This window comes from Marmota flaviventris, chromosome 7 (assembly GCF_047511675.1).
Source record: "Marmota flaviventris isolate mMarFla1 chromosome 7, mMarFla1.hap1, whole genome shotgun sequence".
Taxonomy (NCBI): Eukaryota; Metazoa; Chordata; class Mammalia; order Rodentia; family Sciuridae; genus Marmota; species Marmota flaviventris.
In genome coordinates this window covers 58,820,989-58,835,471 of record NC_092504.1, presented here as the reverse complement: position 1 = coordinate 58,835,471, position 14,483 = coordinate 58,820,989, and the positions used below count along the sequence as shown (strand labels likewise).

Below are 14,483 nucleotides of genomic sequence, written 5' to 3'. Positions count from 1 at the left end.
AGTTGCTTTCAGAGAATGCTGATACCACAATATTCATTAAGATCCAGCTATGAATAATATCCTAATTTTGGTTTAAAATGAAACCGGAATAAATGTATTTCTATATGAGTCTTCCCAGTGACAGAATGAATCCTAAAAAAAAAAAATTCATGAAAATGTTTGTGTTCATCATGGACATATAGTTGAAGTTCTGTAAGTCTACAATATAGTACCTTTGATATTCTAAAAATTATGTCCTGTCAATTTTCTTACCTTCCCTCCATGCCTGATTTTCCTGAATAGGACAGAATATTAACAATAACTCCTGAGATCAACAATCTGACACCATGGTTTTTCTTTGTAAACTGCAGATAGAAGATTTTGTCCACATGCAGGTGCTACTTTCTGAGGCCAGAGGCAGGGGGTGAATGCTGGGATGGCAGTACTTGCTCACAGAACCTGGTAACCAGAGCTTCTCCTGAACCCATGCTATCACTTTCTAGGGTTTCCTGTCTCAAACTAATGTAGAGAAATAGTTATTTCAGCAGTATGAAAACATTGAAACCATCCACAGGAATACTTTCATTCAAACCCTCCATCCCTTTAGATTCAGTTCCTGATGTATTTGGCCCCAGGACACAACCATCTAATTTGTCCAAAACTCATTGACCAGAAATCACCTATTGCCCTTGGGATGGGTGAAGTGTGAGAGGAAAAGCCTAGGTGTCAGAATTCCTAGTTCTCAGGGACAGTGAAAGCAACAGTGCCAAACCCATCCAGTCACATGAGGTGTCCATCAGCCTCGGAAGTACCCACCAGAGCGAATTGCTTCTGTTCCTTTGAAAAAAACACCAGAAGTGGGGATTTTGGTTTGTCCCTGTGTGGCCAGGGACAGTCTTCATGAACTGGATTCCGCAGTGGGACAATGGTCCCTGAGGTTTGGTGCCTTAAAAACAGAGGCTTACCACAGTCTATCAGTTGGTGCCACACCTTTTGCCTTCTGCCCCCGCCCTGGCTCAGGGAACACAACTTCAGGGAGAGGCAGCCTTGGGCATGCTAGCCCCACAGCCTGTGTCTCCTGTACCAAAGTCCAGTCCAAGCTCTCTCCTAGAGGTCCAGTTTGCTGCCCACAGCCCTGAGAGGGGCTACTAGCACCTTCCCACTAGGTGAGTGTTTCTCCTCTGGGTAGAGGGAGTGGTGGGGTCATCTCCATCTGGGAAGGGATCAGTGGAGGCTGTGGGCACTGTCCTCAACCCCACAGACAGCTTCATCAGAGTGCAGGAGGGAGGGGAAGCACTCAGTCCTCCACTGGGGAGGGAGGGAAAGGAAGGCAGAGGAACTGAGCCAGGAGACTGGGGGAAAATGCTTGAGGATTTCTACAACAGTACAGATGCTTGGTGGCCTTGTGGACTGGAAGCTGATGTTTCATGGCCTGTATGGAAGTTCAAGCTGACTCCCTTTGACCTCCATATCTGTGCTTTATATCCATGAGTTTTATGCTATGCCTCTGAGCAGAAATTTGTGCCCTTGGTCATTTGAACTACTATTAAGTGAACAAGTTTGTGTGCCAGGAAAGGTGGGTAGGTATTTTTTTTTTTTTTTAGAAAAGAGCACACTGGGGCTGGGGATGTGGCGTGTTCGCCTGGCATGCCCGGGGCACTGTGTTCGATCCTCATCTCCACATAAAAATAAAGATGTTGTGTCCACCAAAAACTAAAAAATAAATATTAAAAAAATTCTCTCTCTCTTTAAAAATAAATAAAGGCATTGTGTTGTGTCCATCTACAACTCTCTCTCTCTCTCTCTAAAAAAAAAAAAAAAAAAAAAAAAAGAGCACATTGCTTAAATGACATGACTGAGTTTGTACCCTTGGCAGTTTGATTTGAGAGTAGGAAATAAAAACAGTCCATACAGAATTTTTTTCACAAAACTATGTGGCAGTGCAACTGATTCTGGGTCTGGTAGGGAATCCAGCCTGCACAAGTCAGTTAAGATAAAACTCTTGCCTGTTCGCAAATGTGTGAAGATAAGGAGAGTTAATATTGAAGAAGGAAAACTTTCCTGAGCATGGGAATTACTGCTGGTGGAGGAAATATTTATTAGCATTAATGCTTTAAAGGGATTGGCGAAGCAATTATTTTTCTTATTCCCAGGTTAGTTTTCTCATCAATTTGGGTAGTTTGCTACAGAGTTCTTGAGGTCTCTTTCAGAATTTTTATGGAAATATTTCCGTTTTGATGATTAAATGTAAAAATGAACCAACTATTTACAACACTTACTAAAAACAATACTGAAAACATTCAAATGATTCAAAAAATTCAGCCCAAAAACTAAATTATAGATAAGTTTTAAAATGTTTGTGTATACAAAGCAATATGTTTATATATATATATAAATTGTTTACTCATTCCTTTTTCAGAAAAATATACAGATTCATAGCAACAAGTGTGTTTACTGGGCTTATTTGTTCCAGGGCCCTGGACATTATTCAGGAGTTCACTTGGGGAACACATTACTTTACATAACATATATTAAAATACAAACACATGTGTGCAAACCTATTTCTGAACTTATATCATTAGGCACTCATGAAGCATTTGAAGTAAGTATGTGAAAGATAAAGTAAACTACCACCTAGAGTAGAACATTGCCTGAGGGAGCACATTGCAATAGATACAGGTGAACTGAAAGACCCTCTGTACATAAAAATGTGTATCCTGAAGGCCATTAGAGAGAGAATGATCAGTCATTCCCTCTGAAGCTGGTTCATGAGAGAAGCTTTTCCTGGTGTTTACTTTTTATTATTTTAAAACTTTTTTTTTCCATTTTTGTTGCATTTTATGTGTACATAATGACAGGATGTTGTTTCATTTTCATGCTTCTATATCCATTCTACTGTATATTCATTCTTCTATATTTGGATAACCTGCTTTCCAAGCACCATTTTTTTAAAAAGACTGTCCATGCTTCCATGCATGTTTTTTGCATCTTTGTCTAAAAGGATTATTTGAGTATTTCTGAATGGTTTTGTTTATGAGTCTTCTATTCTGTACCATTGATCTGTGGTCTGTTTTCATGGCAGTTATTTTTGAGCAATATGTTGTGTGTGTGTGTCAGTCACCTAGGCATGCAGAAGAGACAGAGGAATGGCAATGGAGAGCATCCTCAGTGCGATCCATATGTATGCAGTAGTGTATTTCTAAGGGCACTTCCTAAGGAGGATTTTTGTAGTTGTAACTGTCCTTACTCTAAGTGTTACAGGACTCACTTGAATGATAAGACCCTGTGGTCCCACATGCTACTGTTGATGGCTGGATCTTATTTGGGAATAAACCTGGATTTTATAGAGGGATAGGTGGGCATCATGTTCTTTAAATAGTTTATAAATGGGTTTGTCATTAGTTTAAAAAATATATGTATATATTTTTCAATTGACCCACACTAATTAAACATAGGTAAGTGTTTGGTGTGACATTTTCTTACACATCTACAATGTGCAACTATAATATGAGGGTAATTGGTTTATCTCTGTCTTCAAACAGTATGCTGACAGTTTTTGATATGAGTTTGGTAGCAGTTGAAGACAGGATCAAGGAGGGAGGAAGATTTATATTATGTTAAAAATGAACCATATACTCTGGGGTAGGAAGCTAGGATTGAAAGGTTTCAATGAAAATGAAAGAGCCCAAATGGTCTCCCTACCTGTGTCTATAGGCTCTCTAGACATATTAGATCCTCATCTGTTCTTTAAATAATCAATGCTGAGTTCACTTCAGAATGTGAACCAAAAATTGATGGCTAGATGATTATGTTCCCATAATTTTTTCTTTTTCAATAATGTCTTGTATAATTTTATTCTTATACTGTATATCTCTCCTACTCAATGTACACTTCTGTGGTTACTAATATATATTGCTATTAATATTAATATATATTCAAAGTCAGTCATGCATCATAATCCTACAAAACCCATACAGATGAGTACTCCTTCTCTCCACTCACTAGGAGGATGAGAAGAGTATATCCCTGAGTTTGAGTTACCTAGTAAATTTATTTATAGAGAGAAAATATTCAGGGGATCATATTTAAAGTTAGTAGTGTAGCAGTCATTTAAGCCAGGAATGGGTATGATAAATACAGAGAAAAATCGCTATGTTACCTTCTGTTCCCATCTATGGTTAAGTTTGTTGTAACAAGAAGGGAATGAAATTTCTACTTCATCAGGGAACCTGTTGAACCAATTTTCCTAAACTTTATGGATCACTACCTCAATTTCTTGGATTTGTGACTGGAGAAGACCTTGCTGCTATTTAGAGCAGGGTCTGGCTGGCTCAGTTAGCATTAGGTAATACAATTCAATCCACGTAGAAGGTAAAATAGATGTTTCTGGAAGGTAACAAGTCTTGTAATCTCCCACTAAACACACTGGATGGAAATTTTTCAAAGAAAGAGGAAGCACTGAATGAGAGGAGCCAAAGAAGGTCTAAAGATTGTGCCAGTAGGATGGGATCAGCTTGATGCAGAAAGAAGACAAAAGGTGAGGACTTCCCAGGGCATCTGCCAGTGATGTCTTCCTAACTGCCTCAGATACCCCTCCCCTAAGTCTTGTTACCTACTCCTCTTATTTGAATACAAAGGGGTTTCCTTTAAAATTTACATGAGATTTTCTCTAGTTTCCAAGGGCCATAACATCAATCTTTATTATGTATTGTATTCTTTTTTTAAATTTCTTTTTTGTGTTGGTGATGGGAATTGAACTCAGGGCCTCATTCATGAGAGGCAAGCACTCTACCACTGAGCCACATTCCTACCCCTTTTTCTTAAGTCCCCAAATTGATCATGGGCTGGGATAGTTTGGAACAAGTTAAGTTCATAAAGAACCCTTACAAATCCTCTGTTCGGTTGGGTCCTTGCTGGTAAATGAGGTTCTCCTCCTCTTGAAGTTCTGTGCTTTTCCCATCCGCACCTGCATTTTCTACTGGGCCAAGAGAGAGTTCTTCAGGTGGTGTGTTCTTAGTATGTTGTGTCTGATAAACCTGGTGCTCTTTCTGTTCTTGGAGTTCTTGGGTGATATTGTATTGTGGCAGCACCCACAGAGAGAAAGAAGACTTCTAAGATCTTATGACAGAGGAGGGTTCATAACAGTGTCCCCTGGCTTTTCTATTGTTACAGTAGCCTCTCATATGATCTCCTTGCTCCATCCCTACCTTTGATAAAAGTCAGAGTGGTAAAAATAGTTAAATCATGCCATTCCTTTACCCAGAACTTCCTGGTACCTCTCATTCTCATTTCTAGTCCAAGTCAAATTAGTTATGGGCTCTGCTTCAGCTGTCCATCCTCTGACCTCAGCTCCTCTCTTCTTGCCCTCCATCACACACCAGGCCCTCTGGCCTCTTTGCTGGTTTTGTACAGTAGTGCTCAGCTCAGCACTGCTCCTCCAGTTGGCCTCCCTCAGTGACAGCTCAACAGTCTCATTGGAGTGCACTTTCCTGACCACCTGTTCTACCTGAGTCCCCTTTGTAGCTGGTTATAGTGATTTGCATCATCACATCTAACTGGAGTTTTTAATTTACTTTTTTAAGGTCTGTTTATTTGGTGATAAACTATGTTTTCCTGAACATATTAATAAATGGTTTTAATGTCAGTGTTTGATAACTCCAGTGTGTTTCACCTGTGGGTCTTCCTTTATATTCTGATTTGGAACTTTAGCTCCTATATTCTGGCATGCCTGGGAATTTTAGATTAAAAGTTTGTGCAATGATCTTTTTTGGTGTTTGTTACCAGGGATTAAATCCAGGATTCTTATCTATTGAGCCACATCCACGCCCTATTTATTTATTTATTTTGAGACAGCATGTCACTATATTGCCTAGGGCCTCACTAATTTGCTGAGGCTGTCTTAAACTTGTGATCTTCTGCCTCAGCCTCCTGAATCCCATAATTACAAGTGTGTGCCAGCACACTTGGCTGATATCTTCTTTGAAAGTGGATTTAACTTTCTTCTAGCAATGTCTGAGCAGATGACCCCGATTAAGCAGAGAATGGTCTATTTTGGGTTTTCTCTTATTCCCAGGCAATAATGCTTCTGGGATCGCTAAAGCTTGGGTTCTTAGGGCACCTCATCACCTCTGCAGGCCCAGCTGTCCAATTTTTGTCTCCCTGGCTTAAAGACTGCTGAGATATTTGCTCAGATGTGTTAAGGGCTCTGGAAGATGCCTCTAGCAGCCTTTTCCTGCCTGATGCCAATGTTGCCCTTTGTGTATAAAGTTTGCATTTCCAAATACCTGGAGATGAAAAGGCATGAGGTGCTGGGATTGCTCAGTTCTCTTCCTACTTACTGGGATTTTGGTTTCTCCACTCCTGTGGCTTTGTTGCTCTCATCAGAGACTTTTCACATGCTCCTTCTCATGTTCTGTCTGCTTCGATGGTTGTTCTCAGGAGGATGGAGCAGCTGTCCTCCATAGGCAAAGAGAAAGTTCTTCATGGATGATTTTGGATTTCACAAATGAAAACTTTAATTATTGTAGTTAGTACTTCAAACCTATTTAACAACCTCAGTTCAGCACCATGTCTTATTCTGAATTGATTTAGGGAGCCTTTTGTAACTCTCCAATGAAACATTTTTCACTTCACATTAACTTAATATTCAATTTTTCTTTAAGGCCTTGAGCTGTTTAACTATTCGTTTGATTTACTTAATCATTTTCATATGTATTCCCATTAAATAAATAATAATGTCAGTACAAAACAATGTTGGAGTTTACCGTTTTAGATAATTGAAGGTGCGCAACAACCAGAGATGTACAAGTTGAAACTATAAATTCAGAAAAATCTTTCCAGATCCTGACTGCTATACTAAGCTCCTTTTGTAGTCAAAATATTATAAACTCCAATATTAAAAAAATACAGGAGCTGCATGATGATCATGTAGGCTATCACTGAACTGAAGTTGTATCATAGTGTGAATTTCAAGTCAGACAAGATATAACTATCATCTGCCTTTTACTTCCTTTCTGGGTTTTGCATAATTTTCATAATTTTTACTTTTTAGGACCTCTGAATTTGGGAATGTGATATTTAACTGGAATGCCAGTATTCTAATTGTATCTGCCTCTGATTATAGGTTCTAATGTTGTTCTTATCACAATCATGTGAGCTGTTCTTTGGGAAAGAACCTACTCACTGCAGCACAGTTTAGAAGATACTTGGTTTAAATGTGTTCTTATCTGGTGTTTAAAATCTTGATTACCTGAACTATCAACTTACTATTGGTTTTCCCTCTACAGAAAAACATAACTCTGCAAATGTCTGCCAATAAGGACTCATTTTCAATCGACTTACTCCCAGTAAACTCTGATGGCTTCCTTGGGACCACCTCCAGTGACCAGAAAGGGCCTGTGTTATGTTTCTACAACATCTGTTATCATGTAAAAGAGAAGAGAGGCTTCCTGTTTAAACAGAAAATAACCGAGAAAAGGATACTACCAGATATCAAGTATGTGCATGACCTTTTTTAAAATTAAATTAATTTAATTTTACATGATGGCAGAATGTAATTCATTTCATATTACACATATAGAGCACAATTTTTCAAGTCACTGATTGTACACAAACTATTTTCACATCATTCGTGTCTTCATATATGTACTTAGGGTAATGATGTCTAACTCATTTCACCATCTTTCCTATCCCCTTCCCCCTCCCTTACCCTTCCTCCCCTTTATCCTATTTAAAGTTCCTCCATTCCTCCCATGCTCTCCACCATTGCCATTATGAGTCAGCATCCTCATATCAAAGAAAACATTTGGCCTTTGGTTTTTAGGAATTGCCTTGCCTCATTTAGCAATATATTCTCGAACTCCATCCACTTACCTGCAAATGCCATGATTTTATTCTCTTTTAATGCTGAGTAATATTACATTGTGTATATATACCAAAGTTTCCCTATCCACTCATCTACTGAAGGGCATCTAGGTTGGTTCCACAATGTAGCTATTGTGAATTGTGCTGCTATAAACATTGGTATGGCTGTGTCCCTGTAAGATGCTGTTTTTAAGTCCTTTGCGTATAAACTGAGGAGTGGGATAGCTAGGTCAAATATTGGTTCCATTCCAAGTTTTCCAAGGAATCTCCATACTGCTTTCCAGAGTGGTTGCACCAATTTGCAGTCCCACCAGCAATGTGTGAGTGCGCCTTTTTCCACACATCCTAGTCAGCACTTATTGTTTGTATTCTTGATAGCTGCCATTCTGACTAGAGCGAGATGAAATCTTAAGACTAGTTTTGATTTGCATTTCTCTAATTGCTAGAGATGTTGAACATTTTTTCATATGTGTGTTGCTTGATTGTATATCCTTTCTGAGAAGTGTGTGTTCAGGTCCTTGGCCCATTTATTGATTGGGTTATTTGTTTTTTTACTGTTAAGATTTTGAGTGCTTTATATATCCTAGAGATTAGTGATCTATCCAATGTGCTTGTGGTAAAGATTTGCTCCCAACATGTAGGCTCTCTATGCACCTCACTAATTGTTTCTTTTGCAGAGAAGAACCTTGTTAGTTTGAATACATCCCATTTATTGATTTTTTATTTTGTTTCTTGTACTATATGAGTCTTACTAAGGACATTGGGGCCTAATCTGACATGATGGAGATTTGGGCCTACTTTTTCTTCCATTAGATACAGGATCTCTGGTTTAATTACTAGGTCCTTGATCCACTTTGAGTTAGTTGAGTTTTGTGCATGGTAAGAGATAGAAGTTTAATTTCATTTTGTTACATGTGCATTTCCAGTTTTCCCAATCTTTTTGAGGCAATCTTTTCTCCAGTGTATGTTTTTGGCACCTTTCTCTAATATAAGATAACTGTAGTTATGTGGGTTAGATTCTATGTCCTCTGTTCTGTAACATTGGCCTACAGGTCTATTTTGGTGCCAGTACCATGCTGTTTTTGTTTCTATTGCTCTGTAGTATAGTTTAAGGTCTGGAACAGAAATGCCTCCAGCCTCACTCTTCTTGTGCATGACCTTTTAAAGGACCACTTTATTGACCTACAATGAACTTCCAGGTTTTCTGTATTAGCAATAAACTCTATGAATATTTGTGTTCACATCTTTAGACATATTAACAAATGCTTTCATTTCTTTTGTCTAAAGTAGGAGTGAGATGATCTCTTAAGTGTATGTTTAACTTTGAAAGGAACTGAACTAACAATCCATTTGTAAAAGTGATTGTACCATGTGTATCAATCTTTGAGAAACTGACAAATTAATGTGCCATTTAGTTTTTCATGTGTCAACCACATGTTTTGGTTGAAATAGGCCTCGTGGTATAATTTATTGCTTTTTTTTTTTTTTTTGTACTGGGAATTGAACCCATGGCACTTACCCATGGAGCCACATGTCCAGACCAGCTCTTTTTCACATATTATTTAACATAGGATCTCCTTGTGTTGTTAGGGCCTTGCTAATTTGCTGAGTCTAATCTAGAACTTAGGATCCTTGTTCCTCATCTCCCTGAGCTGATGGGATTACAAGCTTGTGCCATCACACCAGGATAGTTTATTGTTTTTTGATTGTGGGTACATAATGTAACTCTGATCTTTCCAAACAGTGAAACAGAATGTGTTTCTGTTTCACTACTCAAATGAGCTTTCTGAAACAGATTGGTTTTAGGTACTTGTGCACTTTATGTCCTTTATAGTCTACAACAAGGAGGTTGAAATGAGAGCATATTGTGAAAGTACTTTTCTTTTTAAATAGACCTGTTTTAAATGAATGGTCTATGATTTTTCACATTCTAGAACAATTTACTTATTACTATAATGAAGACAGATGGAACATATACAGTCTCATCCCTACAACCTAAGATCCCTACAAGCTCACTGATGTTATGTAGTTTTATAGAGTACCGAATAATTGTAATTTTATTTTTATTCTTTTTATCCAGAAACATAATCAGAATTCAATGTGTAGTGTTGAAGTGAGATCTAGAGTGGAAAGGAGATGAGTGTTATTATAGAACCTATTACTATGAGGTACCTCTATGAGTTCACAGATGCTGGCCTTAGGAGTGTCAGCATTTTTCTGATATTTGTGAGCCTCTGCTTCCCTTCTATGGAGTCGTGATGTAATTTGGCTTTGCTCAGATACCATTGCCTATGAATTCTGTTTCTGTAATAAGGGAAATAATCATCCCTAGTCAAAGTAAGCACCTTCAACTGGCTTTTCAAGGCTGAAGAGTGGCTATAAAATAATTTTTTGACTCAGTGTGGCTGCAGATCTATACGTAAGTTGATGTTTGTTCTATTTTCTTGATATTTTTATATGATTTTACACTTTTCAGTTAATGCCAGCCAACTCCCTTTAGAAATCAAAGAATTGACAAAATAGCATAGAAATTTTTGAGTCATTGGAGGTAAAGAAATAGCAAGATTTTAAGGGCTGACTGGGCTGAGGCAAGGGCTGCTGTGCAGCACTGGAACTCTTTCCATGCAGGAATACCTGCTCTCTTGCCTACTTTTTGTCTTTCTCTTGTGTTGGTTAAGTAATCCTGACTAGAATAAGGAGAGGGATAGTGGATGTAAGGCTTTGATCTTTTGCTATATGACTAGATAGATTGATTACTGAAAAGCTGACAAGCATTTTGTGAAACACAGTAATTATGAAATAATTTTCCCTACAATTTTTTGATGAATGAGGTAGAAGGTACCTTGCTTTGAATATGTGCAAGTTAAACAACTATAAAGGACACACTGTGTGAGTGTTCATTTACCTCACTTATCCCTTCCAGCTAGTTAATTATGTACTCAATAAACTAAGGTGGATATTCTCTTATTCAACCAAATAGGGATAATAGTAGGTGTCTGGTGTTGTTGAAGATGCTAGTTACAGAAATGCCCTCTATTCATAGAAACCTTTTAGTCTGATGGAAGAATTATAAAACTATAGCAGTTTCCCTGCATTTTTTTTTTTTTTTGCTGTGATTGATTGAAGTATTCAAAGACAATACAGAACCTCCTCATCCTCCATTGGAGGGCACATGGAGATACAGAAAGTGAAAACTCTTTGCGTGTGTGTGTGTGTGTGTGTGTGTGTGTGGAGAGAGAGAGAGAGAGAGAGAGAGAGAGAGAGAGAGAGACAGAGAGAGAGAGACAGAGACAGAGAGAGAGAGAGAGGGGTTGACCATGTCCCAAGAATGGCATTTAACTCCTTTGACTATAAACAAAACAAGACCAAAGGGTGTACCATTATCTCATAATGTGTAGTAGATCCAACAGGAATCCTTCGGGTCTTTTCATGTTGTACAGTCAGTATTTGGGATTCAGTGTGCCATGTCTAACGGGGAAAGGTGTCAAGAGCGGTAAATGAATTATGATCTTTGAACTGTGCGGATTCAGAGACGATGCCCCTCCTGGAAACTCTAGGGGCCTAAGGTGCCAATTTGAGACTACAGAGCTTCTTTAGTGATAACCTGTTCAAAGGGTTATCATACTAGCAATGGATTTATCAGTTCCTGACCTAGGTTCAAATACCAGCTGCCTGGGGGAAGAGAATTAAGGGTGTAAGCTGATAGTTCTAATTGGGCTGTTTATATTCAAAATTTCAGTTTTGCTTTTCTTGAAGAAACTTTTTCACAATTGTTCTTTTTGCTGTTTAAACCTATATAATGAATTTGCTGAGCCTGCTCATGGTCACTATTTATCTATCAATGTACAGTGATTTACCAGGCCCCAGTTTTTTCTCTATTTGTGTGTCTGTTTGTCTTTTATCCATACCCTCACCACACAGTATGGAAACTTGGATTAATAGTAGTGCAGGGTGCAGCAGAAGGGCAGGAGGGAGAAGTGGTTACAAAGACACAGTCTTCTTGGCAAGGTTTTACAGTTTTAGGAGAGAGGCATATGTAAAGCAGAAAATAAGAGGGGAATGGCTTGTGAGGGCTGAGAGAAAGGTGGAGGTGAAGATGGGGAGAACAGGAAAGGTGAAGGACATAACTGAATTTTTGACATGAGTGTAGCTCCAGACTCTATTGAAACAAATTAGCATGGTTCTGTCTACTCAGGGTGTTTGGGAAATAGAAAAAAATTGACCACCTGTAGGTGCTCATTCCCTTGACTAGAGTGTGAACTCCAGGGGGCTGGGACTTTGTTTTTCCATTTGTTTATCTACTGGATTTGTTCTCAGCTCTATCCCATGTCCTAAAATAGTATCTTGTACATCATAGTAGACACACGACATAATTGTGTTGCCTGAATGGATGTGGAACTAGTCAGTGCCCTACATAGTAACTGTGGCATTTGGGTTTCTATGCTTCTGATGTTTTCTGTAACACTGGGATTTACTGTCAAAGAAAGCCAAACAAAGGGACTTTTGAAATGCTTTGCCTTACTATATTCACATTTGTTTTTCTGGTTGAATCGTTCAGGATGGCTTGCTCTTTTTTTTGACTACATATCTTAAAAACATGGGAAATTTTCTAGGCAATGAAAACTTAGGAAATAAAAAGGCTTTTCCTGATCATTTCTGAAGCAGTTTCTAGGTAGATATTAATAAGAGAGATGCATTAAGAACTGTAGACAAATGCACTTTGAGAGTTTGCCCAAGCATTGTGAATTTGGGTTATTGCTAATGATTGAACCCAAGACTTCATGCATGCTAACTACTCCCACTTGCACTGACCTACACCCCCAGACATACCCAGTCATTTGTTTGTCTTTACACTGGGGGAGGAAGGATAGCAAATGAATTAAGAATTTTCTGAATCCCAGTTTACCACACTCTCAATAGTCCAGTGATTCAGAGTTTCCAAAGTTAATAAACAAAGTGAATGGTACATATCACCTCAGCCTCTGGCAGCGCTGGTTTCATTTGTTAAAGATCAGGTGCTACAGGCCAAGAAAGATGAGATCATTCTAGATGTGAGTTCTGTGGGGTCAGTTGCACTGGGACTTTCATGTTTCATGACACCTATGCAATCATAGGATCAACCTCCCTGGGTATCAGTATGTGAGGGCACATAGCTGTTGGCTTTGATCCTGTGCTTGGAATAGATACTGATTCCACGGTAGAACACATCTTGATGTGCCTAGCAAGTCAAAAGAGGGACTGGCATACACACCAGAGTTCTGAATGCCTGAAGCCAGATTGCTGTGTGCACTCCTGTGCTCCTGAAGTAGCCCTGCCCTTAGTTCTCTTCCTCCACTTAATTCTTCTTAGTAGATTCACCTCTTAAATTTAGGATAATAATCAGCCTAAAATTGACTTCCTGGGTCTTAGCACAGTCAACACTGCCATAATCACCTTCTTCTACTCTGATTGTTTACTACCCTCAGGAATACACTTAATTTGATTGAAGCATACTTATATCCATTTTTTGACTGTGCATCTCACAAGGATGTCCATACTACAGGGATGTCACCCAATACACACAGAACATTTTCCAGTCAATTAATCAGATACTCAACAAAGCAGTGAATCATCTACCCTGTTTTTTTTAATTGGTAAGATATTTTTCTTGAATGTGAAGAACACGCAATTTTTTTTTTATAGTCTGGAGTACTTTGCTCCACTCTTTGATTTCTACTGAAGATATATTAATTTTCGTTATGACTAGATTTTAAAAGTGAGAACACTACTGCTGATCAATCTCCAAATCAGTGTTCATTAATGGTGTCTAACTTGACTGGGAAGCAGGTGAGGGGATTTGAAGAGGCTGATCATTAAACATGATTTAGAAACTGTTTTAAAAGGAGTAAGAGTAATGCAGATCATTCATTAAAAAATTGCTACTTATTTTGTGGTCTGAACATGAAATATGTCATTTCCCCCAAAGAGATTAGGGGTTTCAAGATATTTGAGGAATCTCAGACATTTTTTATAGGTCCTGACTAGACTTCTATTAATCAATGATATTTTACATTAATATTTGGTGCTTGTTATCTATCTGCAATTTCATCAACCTTTCCTAAATGCATTCAGTGAAGACCCTAAACCTATGGAACTCTTTATAAAGTAAAATACTAAATCAGTATATTTTTGTGTTTACAGTGGGATCATGAACCCTGGCCTTAATGCCATCGTGGGACCCTCAGTTTCAGGCAATACTTTGTGAGTACAAAAGAAGGTGTAAGTAAGCCTTTTTGGCTGCATTTTAGTATGCTTTTTAAAAATCACATGCGTTGGTTGTGCATGGTGGTGCACTCCTGTAATCCCAGCAGCTTGGAAGGATGAGGCAGGAGGATCATGTGTTCAAACCATCCTCAGCAAAAGCGAAGTACTAACCAACTCAGTGAGTTGCTGTCTCTAAATTAAATACAAGAGATGACTGCAAATGTGACCCAGTGGTCAAGTACTACTGAATTCAATCCCTGGTACCCGGCCCCCACCCCACAAAAAAAATCACGTGAATTTGTTGTGCATTTCCTGTCTGATGCTAAGTACTATGGATAAAATCAATTTAGACTAGCATATGGTTTTAATCCAAGGACCAGGAAGTCTTATTAAATTCA

The 14,483-nt window shown here is 38.5% G+C and overlaps 1 protein-coding gene across 1 annotated transcript in view; it reads left to right on the top strand.

The window, feature by feature from the left end:
* Positions 1-1,019: 1,019 nt before the first annotated feature.
* LOC114083807 (broad substrate specificity ATP-binding cassette transporter ABCG2-like) overlaps positions 1,020-14,483 on the top strand; it is a 51,228-nt gene continuing 37,764 nt past the window's right edge. The window contains exons 1-4 of the mRNA XM_071614812.1: positions 1,020-1,145; positions 4,426-4,516; positions 7,266-7,474; positions 14,023-14,082. Of these exons, the coding sequence (XP_071470913.1) occupies positions 4,442-4,516; positions 7,266-7,474; positions 14,023-14,082 (344 nt within the window). The 5' untranslated portion in view covers positions 1,020-1,145; positions 4,426-4,441. The remainder of the gene's footprint in view (positions 1,146-4,425; positions 4,517-7,265; positions 7,475-14,022; positions 14,083-14,483) is intronic.